Genomic DNA, 22,292 nt, shown 5'->3' with positions numbered 1-22,292 from the left:
CCGGGTGCAGTAGCTCACGCCTGTAATCCCAGCACTTTGGTAGGCCAAGGAGGGCAGATCACAAGGTCAAAAGTACGAGACCAGCCAGGCCAATATGGTGAAACCCTATCTCTACTAAAAATACAAAAAATTAGCCAGGTGTAGTGGTGTGTGCCTGTAACCGCAGCTACTCAGGAGGCTGAGGCAGAAGAATTGCTTGAACCCGGGAGGTGGAGGTTGCAGTGGGCTGAGATCATGCCATTGCACTCCAGCCTGGACGACAGAGTGAGACTCTGTCTCAAAAAAAAGAAAATTGCTGTATGCTTCCTCTTATGTGAAGTTCCTAGAGTAGTCAACTTCACAGGGACAGGAAACAATGCTGATTGCCAGGGGTTAGAGAAGGGGAATTGGGAATTAGTGTTTAATGGGTATACAGCTTCAGCTGGGGAAGATAAAGGAGTTCAGAGCTGAATGGTTGTGCTGGCTGCATAACAATGTGAATGTGCTTAATGTCACTCAACTATATACTTCAAAATGGTTAAGATGATAACATTATTATTATTTTTTTTTTTGAGATGGAGTCTCGCTCTGTCACCCAGGCTGAAGTGCAGTAGCATGATCTTGGCTCACTGCAACTTCTGCCTCCTGGGTTCAAACAATTGTCTGCCTCAGCCTCCCAAGTAGCTGGAATTACAGGTGCCCGTTACCATGCCCACCTAATTTTTATATTTTTAGTAGAGACAGGGTTTCACCATCTTGGCCAGGCTGGTCTGGAACTCCAAACCTGTGATCCACCCGCCATGGCCTCCCAAAGTGCTGGGATTACAGGTGTGAGCCACTGTGCCCGGCAATAAACATTATTCTATGCATTTTACCACAATAAAAAAAAAAAAATACTTTTTTTTCAAGTTTGTTTGTAGGGTTTGGTTTTAACGAGCAGCCTTTCAGTTTATTAAAAGAGAAGGAGACACTGAGTTATCAAGTAGTCCAGATAACATTTTCACTATTTAGCACCTGTCCTCCCTGATTACAAACAGAAGTTTGCTGGGTAAGTGGAGAATCAGAGCCAGAGCCAGAGAAGGACCTGATTGGTGGATTTTTTTTTTTTTTTTTTTGAGACAGGGTCTTGCTCTGTCACCCAGGCTGGAGTGCAGTGGCACGATCATAGCTCATCCTACCTTGATCTGTGAGGCTCAAATAATCCTTCTGCCTCATCCTTACAAAGTGCTGGGATTACAGGCGTGAGCCACCATGCTTTGCCAACTTCTTTGGTTTTTGTTTTGAGACAATGTCTCGCTCTGTTGCCCAGGCTGGAGTGGTGAGGTGAGACCACAGCTCACTGCAGCCTCATCTCCTAGGCTCAAGCAATCCTCTTGCCTCAGCCTCCCAAGTAGTGGGGATTACAGGTATGTGCCTCTATGCCTGGCTAATTTTTTTTTTTTTTTTTTTAAAACACTGGAATTTTTCCTTGGAACTGGATTGTGATGAGAGGGCCTGGCTAATTTTTTTTATTTTTAGTAGAGGTGAGGTCTTGTTATGTTGCCTAGGCTGGTATTGAACTGCTGAGCTCAAGCAATCCTCCCACCTCAGTCTCCCAAAATGCTGGGATTACAGGATCTTAATAGCTGGGTTCCTACAGCTCTGATGGCCAGATACCCTCTCCATTGTTCGGACAACAGCAGAAGGGAGTTTGAAAAAGGTGTTGGAATGAATTAGTGAAAAGCAAAAAGCATTCTAAAGTAAATTACAAAGGTTCTATTGGCGCCAACGATGCTCCGTCAGATGGAATGGTCATTTGCACTTGCTTTAGGTGCTCGGCAGTGCCCATGCTGCCCCTCCATTTGTCTATACTCCTGGAAAGTAGTGAATTCCATTTTTCTTAAGGTTTAAGAGGCTCCTACTCTAGGTACAGAAGGAGCCCTGCAGGTGAAAATGAAGGTTAGTAAGTACCTCAACGTCCCGCTTCAGTTTCTCCAGGAAGTTCTTTTTACTCTCCTCTCCCACGTGCAGCTTCTGCCCTTCATTGAGGAAGTCATTGTCTTTGAATGTTGGCAAGTCCTTGGCCTAGGAGAGCAACAGCAGTTAGGCTGGGTAAGCCTGATTCATTCACCCCAGGGACACCCAACTGTTCTGCTGGGAGTAACCATACAGAAAGGGGAAAGGTCCTCAGTGTAGACACTCAACCTGCTAAATCAACAGTGCAGGAGTCTCTAGTCTGAGGCTTTGGGCAGGCAGGGAGGGCAAATACATGGCAAATACATGAAAGACGAGGACTGACTAAAGGATTCTTTCCTGTTGAGCCTGGACCAGCTCAGGGCTCAGGCAGCCACTCACTGACTTAGGCTGGACTACGAGATGGGAATGTCTGCCATCCCATGAGGACTATGAAGAACCTAGTGATGACAGAGGTAAAAGACTAGAGACCAAGGTCTAGGCTTAGCACAAGGACAGGCAGGTGATCAGTGACACAGAGCATTTCATGTTGACAGATGGCATGTCTGGGAGGTGGGCTAGGAGCTGCGATGGGCAACGGACAGGATGGCCGACGAGCTCTTTCTGACTCCACGCAACCCTTCCATTCCTGCTCAGCACCAGCATACCTTCTCCTTGTCGCTTGCTTCTCTGGCAACCGTAGAACCCTGAAAGAATAAGAGCCAACAGGGAAGTCCAGCTGAGGCAAAGTCGACTGCATGAGCAAACGTGAGAGAGCCAGCAGGTGAACTCAGTAGGCTGGTTAGAGTCCTAGAGGGGCCAGGAGGCAGCACCTTGTTCATCTACTCTGTGTCAAGTTCACTTATAGAGCTCGACATACAAGACACTTGTTAGGTGTTCAGCAAACAGGACTGTACTGGAGAAGTTCAGTCCCTGCCCTTAACAGGGGAGACAGATAATCAGCAGTGGTTCCACAGTCATTAGTTCACTCACTACCACAGGGCTCAGTGTTACAGGGAGGAGACAGAACACTCTGAAAGCACATACCACAGGGGCTGGGCCTGGACAGGGGAGGGACAGTGGCCAGAGCCTACGTACTTCCTGGAAGTAGTATTTCGGCTGAGCTTAGAAGGGCAAGAAGGAAGCAATTAGGTGGGGGAAGGAGGAGGTGGAGAGAGGGAAGGAGACTGTTCCAGGCAGCAGATGTGAAATCCTGGGAGGAGGAGGAGCACTGCAGGAACGCAGAGGAAAGCAGCGCAGCTGCTGCAGCACAGAGGGAAGGGATGGCGGCCTAAGTGACAGAAGTCAGAAGCCAGGATCAAGAACAAGGGGCACCCTGATTCACAGCCAAAAGTGTGTCCTTCTCAGTGTCCAGAGATGCACTTGTGCTGTCAGTCCATGGGGGCCTGATGGATGCCAAAGTGTGTGTGTTAGCACAGCCTGTCCCCATTCTGCTGCCCACACTGTGCACATTTCACAGACAGGAACATCAACTGTTGCAGAAATACGGCACATTTAGGGCTTAAATAATCTCTTGTTACTGTCACCTGGATTTCAAACAGCCTTTGGTCCACAAGCATATTCACTCCAGAGTTCCCTGTCCGTGCTAATTACATTACCAGCTTTCCCAATTATATGGAAGTTGGCGCAGTGGCCCTCCAGGCCTCAGACAGAGGGGAGGCACAGCTCCGGCAAACACAGAGCCCTTTACCTTGAGGTCATACTTGCGATGCACAGTGAGCCGATGGCTGAACACATTCCTGGTAACCACCATGTAGGTTTCCACACCATCCACAGTCAGGCGGTACATGCCCAGGAACTGTGGCAAAAGAGTGTTGCCATGACACTCCACTATAAACTAGGATAAAAGGAAGAAGAGAAAGAAGACTAAGCAACAGGCAGGTGCCAGGGACGGACAGGGCTCTCCCCAGACTAAAATGCTCCCTGGCTCCCTGGGATTCTAACCTCTAGACCGGTCATTCTCCAGTTGGGTTCTATCAAAGTAATAGGGGTTTCTCAGGCTTAAAACAGGCAACAGCCACCTCCAGCCTCCTGATGGCACGGCAGAGGGAGAGGCAGGCTAAGCAGGTGGCTCAGAGCCCCTGGGGGTTCATATTATTAGAATCTTACCTAAGATTTTGTTTAAAATAGGATTTTACCACAGGAAAATCCCTGATCCACACCTTGCATCTCTTCTGCCAGTCTGATATGGGAAAGCCACAGGGAAGAGAAAGGGTGCAGAGGCAGGTCAGGGATACAGCCATCTGGGAGAAGAGAAAGGCTCCATACCCAAACTCTTATCCATGCCATGCCCTGGGGTTTCTGCCGTAACTCCCGAAGACCAGAAATTCCCTTTAGCCCTTCTCAGGTGCCCCAGAAATGAAGACCCAAGCAGGCTCAGGACAGACACACAGATGGTGCCACGGGGCTCCCTGCCTTCCTCGTGGACAGGTTCCAGATGAGTGAGATGGGACGGGAAAAGAAACAAGCCTGCTGAGCCAATGGGGCCTCTTTCAGAAGAAATGGGGCAGATGCCAGAGCATGAACACTTTCCAGCTGGGCCTCGTCACTGATGTGCCTTCATGGCTCCTGTTTTGTTTTTTAAAGTAGGCATTTCAGCTCACAGAAATGTGGCTGCAGGAGAGTCCTGCTGCTTGGTGATCAGAAAGCAGCTGCCATTACCAGAGAGGACTAACCCCTCCCTAAGAAGCTCCCCTGGGGCTCCCTTCTCCCTCTTCCAACCCATCCTCTGCAGCCCAGGCTTGGGACTCACCATACCTGGTGGTACTTCTTTAAGATGTTGTGCATCTCTGCCACGTCCTCACTGGACACAGTCTTTATGACAAAGCGCCGGTCGTAGGTGGTGAGGAAACGCGTGCCACACCGGCCCTGGCTGTCACTGTTGATGGGGGCGCTGCGCGTCACCGAATTCTGATAATCGGGACAAAAGCAGGCTGGGTTTGGCAGGGGAACAGGATTCTGACTTTCACTGAGTCTTCCCTCAGGGGCTGGACTGCTTGAAAGTCAACAACACTGAGACAGAGGGACTCCCAGATGGGAGCTTACCACCCCTTTTCTCACGGCATTTTCACATGCCTCCCCAAGTCTTCCTTCAAAGTGACAAGAATTGTTCCTTACCACCCGCCCTTCATCCCAGTCTAGGATGGGAAGAGAAATGACTGTAAAAGTTTCCATCCTGATCCCAGAGAGCTACCCTACCAACTAAAATCCTACCTCTGATGGAGGGGGCTGAGTCTAATCTGGACCCTCACATGCACTATGACCTTGGGTGAGCCATTTCACTCCTCTACCCTGCATTTTCTCATTGGGAACACAAAGAGGCGGACTGAGCTGATTCTCCCAGTCTCTGGGGGTGGCAAAGATGAAGCTTGGGAAATACTGTTTTCAAGAGGTCTAACACAAAGAAGCAATGCGCAGTCATCTCTTGTCCCTGCATCTACCCTAATGCTGAAAAACCTTCCCCAAAGCAGGAAGCTGGTCTTCATCTCTGAGCCTGACACTCTTCCCCTCACCTCAACCTCCTGCTTGTCTATGCAGGGCTGGGAGGCAGTTCTGGGGAGCTTTCCTGGCTATATCCCTGCTCCTCCTCAAGGCCCTACTCCCAATAGGATCAGAGAGCAGTAGAAGCCTCAAGAGGGAGGGTGGGGAAAGGCGTGAGTCAACCAAAGGGACGTGTTCACCACGCAGACACCAAGGAACCTTTGGGAGGCAAGGCTGAGGGGAGAGCCCAGGTGTCCCTGTTCCCAAAAAAAATACGTAAGGATCATGTCACAGATATGCCTCTTCTCCAAGCCCTTTCCCCATCTCTTAATGAGGATCCTGTTATTATTATTACTATTTTTGTAAAGATAGGGTCTCACTCTGTCACTCAGCTGGAGTACAGTGGTGCAATCTCAGCTCACTACAGCCTCTACCTCCTGGGCTCAAGTGATCCTCCCACCTGAGTCTACCAAGTAGCTGAGACTACAGGTGCGCACCACCAAGCCTGGCTGATTTTTGTAGTTTTTGCAGAGATGGGGTTTTGTCATGTTGCTCAGACTGGACTAGAACTCCTGGGCTCAAGTAATACTACTGCCTCAGCCTCCCAAAATGCTAGAATTGTAGGTGTGAGCCACCACACCTAGCCTTTTTTTTTAAATTTTCTTTTTTTGAGACAGAGTCTCATTGTCACCAGGTGCCAGGCTGGAGTGCAGTGGCGCGATCTTGGCTCACTGCAACCTCCGCCTCCCGGGTTCAAGCAATTCTCCTGCCTCAGCCTCCTGAGTAGCTGGGACTACAGGCGCGCGCCACCACACCCAGCTAATTTTTGTACTTTTAGTAGAGACGGGGTTTCACCATGCTGGCCAGGATGGTCTCGATCTCTTGACCTCGTGATCCACCCACCTCAGCTTCCCAAAGTGCTGGGATTACAGGTGTAAGCCACCACACCAGCCTTTTTTTTTTTCTCTTAAGGATGGTGTTTTGCTGTCACCCAAACTGGAGTGCAGTGGCGCAATCATAGCCCACGCAGCCTTTAACTCCTGGACACAAGGGATCCTCCCGCCTCAGCCTCCTGAGTAGCTGGGACTACAGGCATGCACCACCATGCCCGGCTGATTAGGATTCTACTCTTTTTTTTTTTTTTTTTTTTTTTTGAGACGGAGTTTCGCTCTTGTTACCCAGGCTGGAGTGCAATGGCGCGATCTCGGCTCACCGCAACCTCCGCCTCCTGGGTTCAGGCAATTCTCCTGCCTCAGCCTCCTGAGTAGCTGGGATTACAGGCACGCACCACCGTGCCCAGCTAATTTTTTTGTATTAATAGAGACGGGGTTTCACAATGTTGACCAGGATGGTCTCGATCTCTCGACCTCGTGATCCACCCGCCTCGGCCTCCCAAAGTGCTGGGATTACAGGCTTGAGCCACCGCGCCCGGCCTCGGATTCTACTCTTTACTTTCTCCTAATGCCTCCTCACAAAACCCTGGTGGAGGAGTAGGGGAAACTAAAGTCAGAGGTGGCAAGCAGCTCTGGGAGTTCCTCAGCAAAGGTGCTAAAGTAGCACCCCTCGAAACAGGGTGTTCCCATTGCAGAAATGTTGAGTAGACTCTGTGACTGAGTGCCTCTTCCTCCCAGCCCGGCCTTTCTACCAGTAAGACTTAGAAGCCACAAGCCTAGTTGGGAGGTAGAGGCAGCAACCCCTGACTCTCTCAGTGGCTAGCAGTCCAACAACAGAGGGTCCCCTCCCTGAGCAACATCCTCCCGGCCCTCATTTCAGTCATGAGCACAGGCATGCACCCACAAGGCTATTAGGGGCAAAATGCAGACATTGAGAGGATGTAATTAGACAGCCCAGGAGAGGGGAAGGAACCCCTCACTAGGAATCCCTCACCAAGGAACAATGGAAGGAAGATGTAAGAGCAACTTGGGGTTGCAACAGTGGCAAGAAGCTTCCAGAAAACCTCAAGCCCCAGTCATGATTAAGTCCAGGGTTCAATCCTAACAAGGGGCTGAAGGAACCTCCCAGTACCTCTTAGGTTGGGTATTCCTGGGCATTCAAGCCCCAGGAACCTCCCCCTCTTCTCATGGCCCCTCGCCCTCCTCATCAGAATACTTTTCTCTGCATGCAAGCCCTTCAGAAGGGAGGAGAGAGGGGAGGAGACTCTAACCCAAGGCCCATTCTGCTGCTGTGAACTACTCTGTGAAGGGGGTGGGGTGGCAAGAACTACAGTGCTGGAAAAGATTTGGGCATCCATTCTAGGTTTCACTGTGCTATGGGGCAAAGAGTTTTCCCCACAGACAAATGAAAGTCAGCTATGTTTCAGGTCGGGCATGGTGGCTCACACCTGTAATCCCAGCACTTTGGGAAGCCAAGGTGGGCGGATCGCGAGGTCAGGAGTTCGAGACCAGCCTGGCCAACATATTGAAACTCCGTCTCTATTTAAAAAAATACAAAAAATTAACTGGGCATGGTGGCACACACCTATAATCCCAGCACTTTGGGAGGCTGAGGCAGGAGAATCACTTGAACCTGGGAGGCGGAGGTTGCAGTGAGCCGAGATTGTGCCATGCACTCCAGCCTGGGCAACAAGAGTGAAACTGTCTAAAAAAAAAAGAAAAGAAAAGAAAAGAAAATCAGCTAGATTTCCTACAGCTATAAAGGTGAAGTGGAAAATTCGCCCACCTTCGCCACAAGGCTGTCTGCCAGGGAAGAGGATCCAAGGAGACATGCTAAGTGGAGAAGTGGCAGAAACCATGAACTATGAGTCACTCTAATGTCCGTGATACTGGGATTGATTCCTCCCAAGAGGCCAATGGCCTCTATGATGCTGTCACTCACTGGCACGCAAACTCCCCTCCCACCACCAGGATAGGGCACAAGTTTAGGAGGTGACACTCATACCTGGCAAGAGGTTACACTACCCTTAAAGTCTTCCTTTTCTAATCTGTTTTATCTGCTTTAAGAGGCCTCATTTCTTGCTGACAATTCTTTCTCTTTTTTTTTTTTTTGAGATGGAGTCTCACTCTGTCATCCAGGCTGGAGTGCAATGGCACAATCTCAGCTCACTGCAACCTCCACCTCCTGGGTTCGAGCGATTCTCCTGCCTCAGTCTCCCGAGTAGCTAGGACTATAGGTGCATGCCACCACGCCCAGATAATTTTTTGGATTTTTAGTAGATATGGGTTTCACTGTGTTAGCCAGGATGGTCTCAATCTCCTGACCTCATAATCCATCCACCGCAGCCCACCAAAGTGCTGAGATTACAGGCGTGAGCCACTGCATTGGGCTTTTTTTTTTTTTTTTTTTTTGAGATTGAGTTTTGTGCCGGGCGCGGTGGCTCAAGCCTGTAATCCCAGCACTTTGGGAGGCTGAGGCGGGTGGATCACAAGGTCAAGAGATCGAGACCATCCTGGTCAACATGGTGAAATCCCGTCTCTACTAATACAAAAAATTAGCTGGGCATGGTGGCGCGTGCCTGTAATCCCAGCTACTCAGGAGGCTGAGGCAGGAGAATTGCCTGAACCCAGGAGGGGGAGGTTGCGGTGAGCCGAGATCGCACCATTGCACTCCAGCCTGGGTAACAAGAGCGAAACTCCGCCTCAAAAAAAAAAAGAGATTGAGTTTTGTTCTTGTCATCCAGGCTGGAGTGCAATGGTGCAATCTCAGCTCACTACAACCTCTGCCTCCCAGGTTCAAGCAATTCTTCTGCTTCAGCCTCCCAAGCAGCTGGGATTACATGCGCATATCACCATGCCTGGCTAATTTTGTATTTTTAGTAGAGACAGGGTCTCACCATGTTGTCCAAGCTGGTCTCAAACTCCTGACCTCAGGTGATCCACCCATCTTGGCCTCCCAAAGTGCTGGGATTACAGGCATGAGCCACCACGCCCAGCCCAATTCTCTCTCTTTGAAGTCAAACTACGGAGGAGAAGGGTTCTTCAGCCTAGACTGGGAATGTCAGACTAAAATGAAAGTGCTTCTGCAGCCCCCCTCTCTCCTGCTGCTCTCCCTCCCAGGGAGAGAAACCTGAGCCTGTTTGGCATCCTCAGAAGCACTTCTAAGGCCCTTGCCCTCCAAGGGAACCCCAGTGCTGGGGGAGAGACTGCCTCGGCTGGAGCAAGGCACGACAGGGAGACACAGCACAAGAACAGCAAAAAACGTTTTTATTCTCTACTTGTCCTGGGGCTTCCTGACCCCATTCCATTCCCGAACCCTCCGATATTACCAAGAAACTCCGTACCTGGTAATCCTGATCATCAATCCCAAACCTCTCCCGAAGGTTTCGGAACACCATGGGGCAATACTCCTTAAACTTAAATCGGCTGGGCAGGTTCTCCCTAGGGAAAAGCAGAGACATGTCTTTGTGAACTGCCCCTTGCTGATCTTAATTCTTTTTATTATTATTTGTAATAGAAACAGAGTCTTGCTATGTTGCCCAGGCTGATCTCAAACTCCTGAGTTCAAGCAATTCTCCCACCTCAGCCTCCCAAAGTTCTGGGACTACAGGCATGAGTCACCATACCCGGCCTCATCTATATTCTGACTTCGGAACTCCTCAGAGTGTGTCCACAGATCGCCTGGATCTGAACAGTCTGCCATATTTAACACGTAGGTTTCTAGGCTCTTAGAAATTCTGAAGTTGAGTCTAGAAACAAACACTCCAAGGCCGGGCGTGGTGGCTCAAGTCTGTAATCCCAGCACTTTGGGAGGCCGAGGCAGGTGGATCACGAGGTCAGGAGTTCAAGACCAGACTGGCCAACATGTTGAAACCCTGTTTCTATTAAAAAAAAAAAAGAAAGAAAGAAAGAAACACTCCAGGTGATTCTGAACATGTGAAAGTTAAAAAACTTTACATCTTGTATTCACCTTGTAAAAATTAATCCAGCGGTATACTTGTGACTGTGCACTTTTCTATGTGTATGTTGCCCTTCAATAAAACATACATTAAAGAAAAAAACTCTCACCCGCTGGGCCATGAACCTGAGTACAGGCTCCACCTCACAAGTGCGGTGCTCACTCAGTGGGAAGTGCACGTGAACATCTAGTGTGTGGTGAAATCAGCCTGAATGCTATAGGGAAAAATCTCCCTCATCAGAGTGCCCCTCTCCTCTGGCCATATTCCTGTGGAAGCATCCTGAAAATGATCACACACAGGAAACCCATCCTGGGCTTCCACTGAGAAGTAGGAAAAGAGTGCCTGAGTTAAAGAGGTCCTCAGTCACTTCAGTGGGAGCACAAAGTCCTGTCTGCTGGCACCAATCTCCACCCTTCCACTCTTTAGTCAATACAGACTCCCAGGAGGAGAATCACCTTGAAATGATGACTCCTACCAATCCTCCAACTTTACAACAGCTATCCTGCCTAGAAACCCCCCCTTTCAGAAATATGTCCTCTGACTACTCCAGGATGACAGGCTTTAAGGAAATCAAAAGGAATGTCTTCTTGGAAAGGAAGTGGCCTATCTGCCTTATCTACTCCATCTTCTAGTAAACAGCACCAGAATCTAATAAACAGCATATACAGTGCTGGCGCAGTGGCTCACACCTGTAATCCTAGCATTTTTGGGAGGCCGAGGCTGGTGGATCACCTCAGGTGAGGAGTTCGAGACCAGCCTGGCCAACATGGTGAAACCCCATCTCTACTAAAAATACAAAAAATTAGCCAGGCGTGGTGGCGGATGCCTGTAATCCCAGCTACTCAGGAGCCTGAGGCAGTAGACTCACTTGAACCTGGGAGGCAGAGGCTGCAGTGAGCCGAGATTGCACCACTGCACTCCAGCCTGGGCAACAAGAGTGAAACTTTGTCTCAAAAAAAAAAAAAAAAAAAAAATGTACATACACAGTTGTTGGAAGGACAAAAGGAATAAAGATAAAAGAAAATAAGAGATTGGGTTCTCTGCTTTAGGCCAAGATATCAAGGAGGTAGAACCTCGCCAGAGGCCATGGACCCTGAAATGGGTAGTGGTGCAATGCCCACTTCCAGAGCCCTGACCTCTGGGTCAGAACAACCTTCTTTCTGGCCTCTGAGTTGAGGGCTGCCTCTCTCTCCTTAGGTGGCCACTTACCAGGTGGCAGCTATGGAGACAGACAGCTTCTAGAACAAGATGGTGTTACTTACTATGGCAGACGGAGGTCACTAAGGGATGTTCTCAAGTCAATCTTCTCCTCTGGACTAACAGTCTGGGAATGGTTGGGTGATAGAACCCAGCTAGTGAAGTGGTGGGGACTGTGGGACAATGAAGAATAGAACCAGGATTCACATGCAGAAAGCAGAAAGTGAGAGCAGCAAACAGTCCTGGGGTGGTCCACAGAGGATGGAAAATCCAGGCCCCAAAGGGCTTAGAGCAGGCCCAAAACTCTGCCAGGTGAGGCAGCCACTAGAATGTTTCCAACAATGTCAGAGACAACCTTCAGACACTGGTGCTAATCCAATAAGTGACAACAGACAAAAAAATAGGATGTGCTACTCTGGGTAGTGCTCTCGAGCCCCCAGCCTGTTGCTCATACACCAGCCAGCCAGAAAAGAACCTGGTGGTATCCCAAGCCAGGAACATGCCTGGCAGCCTCCTGCCTCAGACTAAGATCAAGATGGGGCCACTGCTACAGCCTCACACTGGATGCCTCAGCTCCTGAGCAGCTGACTTCCATCTGGGCTAGCTCTAGATGAATCACCCTGGGCCCAGTCATGTGCCCCAAGGTCCACCGGAGGTAGGCTGATAAAGGAGTGAGATGCCAATACTAGGATGAGAGGCACATAACGAATGCATTTTCCTGGCCATTATGTCAGCTCTGAGATCCAGGTGCTGCCTTGGCTCCCACCATGCGTGAGGCTTCAGAAGCTTCTGACTTGTGGGTAAGGACTGCCCACAAAACCTGAGTCCACTCAGAAGACAACTTACTTATTGAAGAGATGATTGTCCACCTTGATCTTGCTGTAGGCTTTGAAGTCATCTGGCATTAGCATGACAGGAACGGGGACATTGCTCAGCTCATTGATCTGAAAAGCAAGGAGGAAGTAAGGCTCTCAGCCAGGAGGCCACCTGCCTCAGAGACACTAAGCTACAATGTAAATGGCACCATCTCCCTAAAAGCACGTCCAAGTTTCCCTTTCTGTCTTTTTTTGGTTTTTTTTGAGACAGGGTCTCATTCTGTCACCCAGGCTGAAGTGCAGTGGCACAATCATGGCTCACTCCAACCTTGACCTCCTGGACTCAAGCAATCAGCCCACCCAGCCCCACAAGTAGCTGAGACTACAAGTGGGCACCACCACATCCCGCTAATTTTTTTGTATTGTGTAGAGACAAGGTCTCACTGTCCTGAGCTCAAGCAATCCTCCTGCCTTGGCCTCCCAAAGTATCGGATTACTTGGGAGGTAATCCAAGCCCCAAGCCCCAGGTAACACTCAGCCCCTCCCTGTCTTTATTTCTGTTCTCCTCAAATAAGTTCCCAACCTTGCCCTATTTACCTACTGAAACTCTTCACCCGATAAGGGCCAGCTCAAAAGGCACTTCCTCCCTGAAGTTTCCCAAGATTCTCTAGACCATAAACACCCTTTCCCATCTTGGAATTCCTGAAGATTTGTTTCTATCTGTCTTCTGGCCATCTCTCTCATATTGTAATTAACGCTTATAAAACTTGCCCTCGCCTGCTATAGTTAAGCTAGGCAATAGCATATTTTATATATATATATATTTCTAACTATATATATATATTTCTAACTCTATATATATATTTCTAACTATATATATATATTTCTAACTATATATATATATATATATTTATTTCTAACTATATATATATGTAAAATTTTGAGACAGAGTTTCACTCTTGTTGCCCAGGCTGGAGTGCAATGGCGCGATCTCAGCTCACTGCAATCTCCACCTCCCAGGTTCAAGTGATTCTCCTGCCTCAGCCTCCTGAGTAGCTGGGATTACAGACATGTGCCACCATGCCTGGCTAATTTTTTTTTTTTGTATTTTTAGTAGAGATGGGGTTTCACCATGTTGGTCAGGCTGGTCTCGAACTCCTGACCTCATGTGATCCACCCACCTTGGCCTCCCAAAATGCTGGGAATACAGGCGTGAGTCACCATGCCCGGCCTTAATTTTATTTCTAAGCAAAGATCATCGTACTAATCTTTAGTGTTTGGTACCATTACTAGCATATATGGCAGGTACTTGATAAATATTTGTCAAATCCAATAATAAATGATCAGTAGGTAAATGTCTCCCAACCTAAGTGGGTATTAAGGCCTTTGAACATCTTCATACAAATTGTGGGTCATTCAAGAAATTAACTCAAGACAGAAGAAAAATCGGATGGGTTTATATGGATATGTAACTCATATCCCCAAGGTAAATTTAAAGTGAGCAGAAGTAGATGTCTGGCCACTGCCCCACTCTGACCCTCCTGATAAAAGCAGGGCCAGGCCTGCTACAGTGACTCATGCCTATAATTCCAGTACTTTGGAAGGTTGAGGCAGGGGTAACACTTGAGGCAAATAATTCTAGACCAGCCTGGGCAACACAGGAAGACCTTATCTCTTAAAAAAATAAATAAATGAGAGTCCGAGGCAGGAGGATCAGCTGAGGTCAGGAGTTCAAGACCAGCCTGGCCAACATGGTGAAACTCTGTCTCGATTAAAAATATACAAAAAGTTTGCAGGGCATGATGGAAGGCACCTGTAATCCCAGCTACTCAGGAGACTGAGGCAGGAGAATCACTTGAACCCAGGAGGCAGAGGGTACAGTGGGCTGAGACTGAGCCACTGCACTCCAGCCTGGGCGACAAGAGACTCTGTCTCAAAATAAATAAATAAATAAATTAGCCAGGCATTGTGGTGTACACCTGTTGTCCTAGTTACTCATGAGGCTGAGGTGGGAGGATTGCTTGAGCCCACGAGTTTGAGGTTGCAGTGAGCTGACTGCACCACTGCACTGCACTCCAGCCTGGGCAAGAGTGAGACCTTATCTCAAAAAAGAAAATAAAATAGGGCTGGGCGCAGTGGCTCACGCCTGTAATCCCAGCACTTTGGGAGGCCAAGGCGGGTGGATCACGAGGTCAAGAGATCAAGACCATCCTGGTCAACATGGTGAAACCCCATCTCTACTAAAAATACAAAAAATTAGCTGGGCATGGTGGCGCATGCCTGTAATCCCAGCTACTCAGGAGGCTGAGGCAGGAGAATTGCCTGAACCCAGGAGGCGGAGGTTGCAGTGAGCCGAGATTGCGCCATTGCACTCCAGCTTGGGGAAAAAGAGTGAAACTCCATCTCAAAAAAAAAAAAAAAAAAAAGAAAAGAAAAGAAAGCAGAGTCGGTTCCTGATGTCAAGTCCTGCCATACACTAAACTGGGGAAGATGGGACAGGATGCCTTGCCTCTACTGCAAACAAACCTTCTGTCTTTTTTCCCTTCAGGGAGCTGGTTCCTGGACAGGGAACTGTCTTTCTATTGGTGTAGAGATGAGGGCAGATCCTGCTCTTCCCTACCTCAAGTTTAGCCAATTAGTGGTCTAATTAACCACAGATGTCCTCTCTCATCATAGCAGAGTATTTGACATTTGACCCTCAACCCAGTTGCCACTAATGCATTCAGGATTTAGAGAGGAAACCTTAGTCCTGACTTAATGGATTGGGGGGAGGGGGCACAGCCTTGAGTCTCCCAGACACTTTCCTTGCAAATCCTATTATCTCAATGAGGCCCCAGGTGGCAGTGAGGGGATAACCCAGAGTCATTTATGCTCCTCTAGGAGCATAAATGGGGGAAATGGCATTTAATTTGATGCCCCTTTTATGTTGCAAACCTTTTTTATTCAGAAATGTCAGAGAATGGAGGAAGTTCAAGTTAATGCAGTAACTGGGCTGGGGAATCATACCTTCCCAGAGTTGGTAAAAACCCAATTTATTCATGGGGAAATGAAGGAAGCCACAGGAATGCAAGTGCTCGGAAAGGGGTGTGGGGGGTAGTTTACGGTTGGCAGTAGAGCAGACTCAGTAAACTGCTGGCAAAAACTGACTGGCACAGACACAAGAGTGTATCCTGTATGATTCCATTTATATGTAAAATTCTAAAACAGACATCTATAATGAGAGAAATGAGTTGCCTGGCCTGGGGGCAAGGGGTGCCGAGTGTAAAGGGACATGAGAAGTGTGATTCCAGAGTGACAGAAATGTTTTATATGTTGTTTGGGGTGATGGTTACATGAGCATATACATTAGCTGCAATTTATAAAATTGTATACTTAAAATATGCACATCATACATAAATTATTCCTCAAGAAAGCTGATTTTTAAATTCTAAGTATCCAGCTCTGTGATACCCTTCATTGGATAAATCCTCCCAATAGCCAAAAAACCCCAAAAGACCCATGCCAGTTCCCATTCCAGGGAGTGCTCACAAGAGAATGTGATTGTCAAATCTGTGCCTACAGAGGAAACCATTCCACCTCCTTGTTTTTCTGCCAACAGAAACAATTCATGGTGGCTGTCCCATTTCCTTTTTCCTGGCATACCAAGCCTGGCTCTGAGACTTAAAGGGAAAACAGAGACAAAGAGTTCAGGGCTCTTCCACAGTTCTGCCTTTTCGGGCTCATACCTCCATGATAGAAAGAACATGCCATTGGCTCAAAGAGTATGGTTGTAGAGCAAAACATTAAAGTATCTGCTACAAATTGATTCTGGGTTCGTCTAAAATCCAAACTTGCTGCCAAGGCCGGGGCTTGATACTGGGGGAACTAGAAAAGACTAAAACACTGGCTTGAGAGGGATCAACTGCCCCTTAGCCAAGATGAGTTATTCTAACAGGAACTATTCAGGAATGTTCTATTCATTAATTCTCCTTTTAAGTCTTGTTCTCATCTCCACTCTTTTTTTAAAATTTATTATTTAATTAGGTTCAATTCAGGTATAATTAATCTCTATTCTTGATTATACACCCCAATAGCATGAAATTTTCTTTTCTTTTTTTTTCTTCCAGGACGGAGTCTCGCTCTGTTGCCCAGGCTGGAGTGCAGTGGTACAATCTTGCCTCACTGCAACCTCTGCCTCAAGGGCTCAAGCGATCGTCCTGCCTCAGCCTCCCAAGTAGCTGGGATTACAAGCGGGCGCCACCATGCCTGGCTAACTTTTGTATTTTTAGTAGATACAGGGTCTCATGATGTTAACTAGGTTGGTCTCAAACTGCTGACTGCAAGTGATTTGCCTGCCTTGGCTTCCCAAAGTGCTGGGATTACAGGCGTGAGCCATGGTGCCCAGTCTAAGAAATTTTTAACTCAGCTAACATTGGTGAATAATCCATCTTCAACTAGGGGAGACTCACCCCTTATTTCTACTAGGGTATTCACTGTAGGGATTAGCCATATTATTATTAATATTTTAGTTTTGCAAAATTTTATATCCCAGAGAGTTCCATTTCATTTCAGTTGAACAGTTCCTATTGAAATATCTACTACGTGCTTCATTCTGTTAGGTAAGTGTATGGGAGGAGAACATAAGGCAATAAAGTGTTGTACACGCAAAAGAATCAGGAGGCTTATAATCTCATCAGGGAGATGAGAAAAAGCCCTGACACAATACAACTCAAAGTCAAAGCAGTATACAATTAAGTGAGAATCCAGGGATACAGACATCAAGAACAGCAGAGGCTCTGAGAAGGATGAAGTTAGCATGGCCAGAGGGTCAGGCTCCCAACCCTCATAGGTCAGGCCAGAAACAAGGCACCTAATGCCTCTCCTGGTATTGTACCAAGAGCAGTTGACATGGGAAGAATCTACAAGATCATGTTACACTCCTGCTCAGAAATCTTCCATGGCTCCTCATCAACCTCAGGGTAAAGTTTTAACTGCTTAGCCTGGCATTCAAGGTCTTTCCTCATCTGGCTCAGACTACCAAATTTCTACTCAATTTACTTCTACTCAGTGTACCAAGGGCCTTACTATATGCCAGGAGCTGGGGATACAGAAATAAAAAGACATCTCCAGGACTGGGCGTGGTGGTTCACACCTGTAATCCCAGAACTTTAGGAGGCCAAGGCAGGCAGATCACTTGAGGCCAGGAGTTTGAGACCAGCCTGGCCAATATAGCAAATCCCTGTCTCTACTAAAAACACAAAAATTAGCTGGGCATGGTGGCGTGCGCCTGTAGTCCCAGCTACTTGGGAAGCTGAGGCAGGCGGATTGCTTGAACCCAGGAGGCAGAGGTTGCAGTGAGCTGAGATTGTGCCACTGTACTTCAGCCTGGATGACAGAGCAAGACTCTGTCTCAAAAAAAAAAAAAAAAGTATTGATTCTGCATGGAAGTGAGAGGAGGATGGCTGCTAGAGGAAGCTACAGAGAAACCACTTAAGGTCTAGGATGGAAGTTCTCCCAAAAATGAAAGGAAGGAAATCCCAGGCCGTGGGAATCAAGGCTGAGTTGTGAAAGCACACTGCCAATTTTAGAAATGGTGAGTGCATCTGTGGGGATGGGTCGGGGGATAGAGGACAGCATCATAGGGCAGAAATAATGAGGTAAGACAGGAAAGATAGGTCATCAGTCTAGCACATTATATTAATAAATACCGTATAAATTTTGTATTAATATTGCATAAATGTTGCATTAATAAATACTGTATTATTGCATAATAGAACAGATGCTTCTATCTATTGAAAGCCTGTAAATGGCCAGTGCTTTACAGGATTATATATCACACATAAATAACATATATTCTATTCTAAGGTATTACTTGTAATACTTAACAGTCACGTAAAGTATTACTAAATAGACTTTGCAAAAGAGGTTCAGAGAAACGGGTACCTTTCTGAAAGTCACACAGAGTATGTGCAGTCAGGATTTGATCCCAGCCTGTCTGGTGCCAAAACCTGGGCTCTCTATGCTGTGCTGTGCAATCCTTCCTATGGCTGGCTACCTTGCCTAAGGTAGGATTTTCCATTCCTTGTCTCTATCCTAATACCACTGCAAGGAAAGTGAGATGCTCAATTTACAGGATATGAAAATGAAGCTCAGTGAAAAAAAAAATTACTGCTCCAAAACATACTAGTAACAAGGGCAGAGTCTGGGTTTGAACTTGGGTTTGTCCACAATACGTTACATTTGGACTTGACTATAAAGGCAATGGGACACTCTGGTTTAAGTCCGGGAATCCACACAATCAATTGAGTGACACAGAAAGGTAATTCTGGGATAAAAATAAAGTAAGGATTAGAAAAGGAAAAGAAAAAAAACACCAAGACCATTTATGGGGCCATTACAATAGTTCGGGTGACAGTTAAACAGGCAGGAAGAACGGAGGAAGGGACAAAGCTAAGAGGTTCATCCAAGAGCTGGCTGAGTAACACTTCCTCTGTGGGAGCTTCCTTGTCTCTCCCAGGTTGAATTAACAAATTATGTCTCTGTGCATCTTTATGTCCTAAATATTGCATGCACTTAAGTAATTACTTGTCTACACATCTGGTTTCTCCACTAGTCTGTGAGTCCCTCGAAGGAAGAGATTCTGTCCTACCCATTCGTGTGTCCCTGGCACAATGACTGGCACAAAGCAGTTGTGGGAGGAATGGGTGGATAGGAAAAGGAGGGAGTTGAGAACTGAAAGATGGTTAACATGGGGATAAATGAAGAAAAGAAAATGGCAAGACTGGTGTGCCTGTGCCATAAGGCGCATGGCCTGGAGGATGGGCTAGGTTAAGGTGAACTACTGAAGCTATGACCAGACTGTAGAGAGTCTAAAATGCCAGGGAGAGAAGAATCAACTTTATCTGGTAAACAAAAGGGAGTGGAGTACTAAAGGTTTTGAAGCACAGAAGCTCCTAAAGCAATGTTTTAGGAAGATGTGCCTTTCCTTTATTATCTCTAGCACACTGGGCCAGTCTCTTTCCCCTCCAGGAGGAGTGCACTTGTGGAATGCCAACTCATTCAAAAACCACGCTAAGGCCGGGCGCGGTGGCTCAAGCCTGTAATCCCAGCACTTTGGGAGGCCGAGGCGGGTGGATCACGAGGTCAAGAGATCGAGACCATCCTGGTCAACATGGTGAAACCCCGTCTCTACTAAAAATACAAAAAATTAGCTGGGCATGGTGGCACGTGCCTGTAATCCCAGCTACTCAGGAGGCTGAGGCAGGAGAATTGCCTGAACCCAGGAGGCGGAGGTTGCGGTGAGCCGAGATCGCGCCATTGTACTCCAGCCTGGGTAATGAGCGAAACTCCGTCTCAAAAAAAAAAAAAAAAAAAAAAAAAAAAAGCCACGCTAAATACAACTTAATAGGAAGGTAAGTCTGTTGCATCTCAGGTCACTTAAGTGGTTTCTGGAATATCCACGATGAATTCCATGAGCATAAATAATGAGGGGGCTAACCAAGCTCAGTGAGAAACAACTTAAGAGCAAAGAGTTCACTCTATGCTGATCCTGCTGGAGATGAAAATTCCTTTCTCTCCCTCTCTCTCTCTCTTTCCATTTATTTTTATTTATTTATTTTGAGACAGGGTCTCACTTCCATATGCCAGGCTGCAGTGCAGTGATGTCAGTTCACTGCAGCCTCAACTTCCCGAGCTCATGAGTCTCCCACCTCAGCCTCTCTAATAGCTGGGACTACAGGCATGCCACCATGCCCAGCTAATTTTTTGTATTTCTAGTAGAGATCACGCTTTGCCATGTTGCCCAGGCTGGTTTCAAACTCCTGGGCTCGAGCGATCTACCTGCCTCGGTCACCCAAAGTGCTAGGTGTGATTCTACTGTACATATATAACAGAAAACTATTCCGCCTTTAAAAAAAAAAAAAAGAAGAAGAAATTCTGAAATATACAACATGGAGATGAAAATTCAGCAGCTAGTTCTAGTCTGTGAACTTCTGTGTCCAGAAGCCTCCACATCCCTGTGCGACCTTCACAGGAAATGCTACTCAACAGGCCTGGACTACACATGCAGGTTTCCTGGCGTGTTCCAGTGCTCTGTTGCTGGTTCAGCAGAGGGCTGCCCACCACCAGCAATCAGTTGTTGCCTGCCACCATCAGAAGACACGACATGCTAGAAATACACTCACAGGACCAAGGAGGTCCAAAGCAAGAACTGCCACTCTAGTGAGGAAAGAGAGAGCCACAGGAGCCAATAAATCTATTCGTGTTTACTCCTTTACACATCTTGGTTTTGCCTTCTCCTGCCTTTTGAGTCCCACTGTTCCCTGTGAGGTAGGATGGACTGCTGAAGGAAACTTCATTCAAAGGCCTGAGTAGGAATGTTCTCTAAGGACTTTTTTTTTTTTTTTTGAGACGGAGTCTCACTCTGTTGCCCAGGCTGGAAAGCAATGGCACGATCTCGGCTCACTGCAACTTTCACCTCCTGAGTTCAAGCGATTCTCCTGCCTCAGCCTCCCAAGTAGCTGGGATTACAGGAGCCCACCATCATGCCCAGCTAATTTTGTGTTTTTAGTAGAGACAGGGTTTCACCATGTTGGCCAGGCTGATCTTGAACTCCTGACCTCAGGTGATCTGCCCGCCTCAGCCTCCCAAAATGCTGGGATTACAGGCGTGAGCTACCATGCCCAGCCACTCTGAAGGTTTTTAAAGCAGCAGGCCAAAGAAAAGACAGGTAAAGGAGGTCAGTGGCTCACACCTGTAATCCTAGCCCTTTGGGAGACCAAGACGGGCAAATCGCTTGAGTCCTCCAGGATTTCGAGACCAGCCTGGGCAACACACCATCTCTTCAAAAAATACAAAAATTAGCCAGGTGTGGTGGCATGCACCTGTAGTCCCAACTACTCAGGTGGCTAAAGCAGAAGAATCACCTGAGCGTGGAGAGGTAGAGGCTTCAGTGAGCCGTGATTGTGCCACTGCAATTCAGCCTGGGCAAGAGTGTGAGACCCTGCCTCAAAAAAAAGAAAGGAGGAAGGAAGAAGGAAGAAGGAAGAAGGGGGAAGGAGGGAAGGAGGGAAGGAGGGAGGGAGGGAGGGAAGGAGGAAGGGAGGGAGAGAAGGAGAAAGGGAGGGAGGGAAGGAGGAAGGGAGGGAGAGAAGGAGGAAGGGAAGGAGGGAAGGAGGAAGGGAGGGAGGGAAGGAGGGAAGGAGGGAAGGAGGGAGGGAGGGAGGGAGGGAAGGAGGGAAGGAAGGAAGGAGGGAAAATCTGTGGACAGAACTGGGGTGGAATGTAGGAGAGGAACTGAGCAGATTAAAGAATAAATCTGTTCCTCACACCATACCCAAAAGTGAATTCAAAATGGATGACAGACTTAAATGTAAGAGCTAAAACTATACATACTCCAGCACTATTCACAAGGGCTAAGATGCGGAAACAAATCCAGCAACAGACAATAAAGAAAATGCAGCATATACATGTAACAGAATACTATTCAACCTTAATAAAAGAAGGAAATCCTGCAATATGTAACATGCACAAACCTTGAAAACATTACACTAAGTGAGATCAGCTAGTCGCAGAAAGACATATACTGCATGATTCTCCTTATATGAGGCATCAAAACAGTCAAATTCATAGAAACAAAGAGTGGAATGGTGGTTACCAGGGGCTGGGGACAGGGGGAAATGGGAAATTAATCAGTAGGCATAGAGTTTCAGTCAAGTGAGATGAATACACTCTAGAGATCTGAGGCCGAGCACAGTGGCTCACGCCTGTAATCCCAGCACTTTGGGAGGTCCAGGTCGGGGGAGTGCTTGAAGCCAGGAGTTCAAAGCCAGCCTGGCCAACATGGCGAAACCCTGTGTCTACTAAAAATACAAAAATGAGCCTGGTGTGGTGGTGGGCACCTGCAAACCCAGCTACTAGGGAGGCTGAGGCAGGAGAATCACTTGAACCCAGGAGCCGGAGGTTGCAGTGAACCGAGATCCCACCACTGCACTCCAGCCTAGGCAACAGAGCTAGACTCTGACTAGAGAAAAAAAAAA

General features: G+C 47.5%; 1 protein-coding gene across 2 annotated transcripts in view; it reads right to left on the bottom strand.

Annotated features, from left to right (window-relative positions):
* PIP4K2B (phosphatidylinositol-5-phosphate 4-kinase type 2 beta) overlaps positions 1-22,292 on the bottom strand; it is a 35,404-nt gene that overhangs the window by 9,799 nt on the left and 3,313 nt on the right. For both annotated transcript variants that reach the window (XM_021670555.2, XM_064367467.1), the window contains exons 2-7: positions 12,308-12,405; positions 9,650-9,746; positions 4,690-4,842; positions 3,623-3,769; positions 2,580-2,618; positions 1,930-2,043 (exon numbers count right to left, since the gene is read on the bottom strand). In XM_021670555.2, the coding sequence (XP_021526230.1) occupies positions 1,930-2,043; positions 2,580-2,618; positions 3,623-3,769; positions 4,690-4,842; positions 9,650-9,746; positions 12,308-12,405 (648 nt within the window). The remainder of the gene's footprint in view (positions 1-1,929; positions 2,044-2,579; positions 2,619-3,622; positions 3,770-4,689; positions 4,843-9,649; positions 9,747-12,307; positions 12,406-22,292) is intronic.

Source organism: Aotus nancymaae, unplaced genomic scaffold (genome assembly GCF_030222135.1).
Source record: "Aotus nancymaae isolate 86718 unplaced genomic scaffold, 86718_ANA_hifiasm-v0.15.2.pri h1tg000072l, whole genome shotgun sequence".
NCBI lineage: Eukaryota > Metazoa > Chordata > Mammalia > Primates > Aotidae > Aotus > Aotus nancymaae.
The sequence above is the reverse complement of the archived record's forward strand: the minus strand, read 5'-3'. Positions and strand labels throughout refer to the sequence as shown.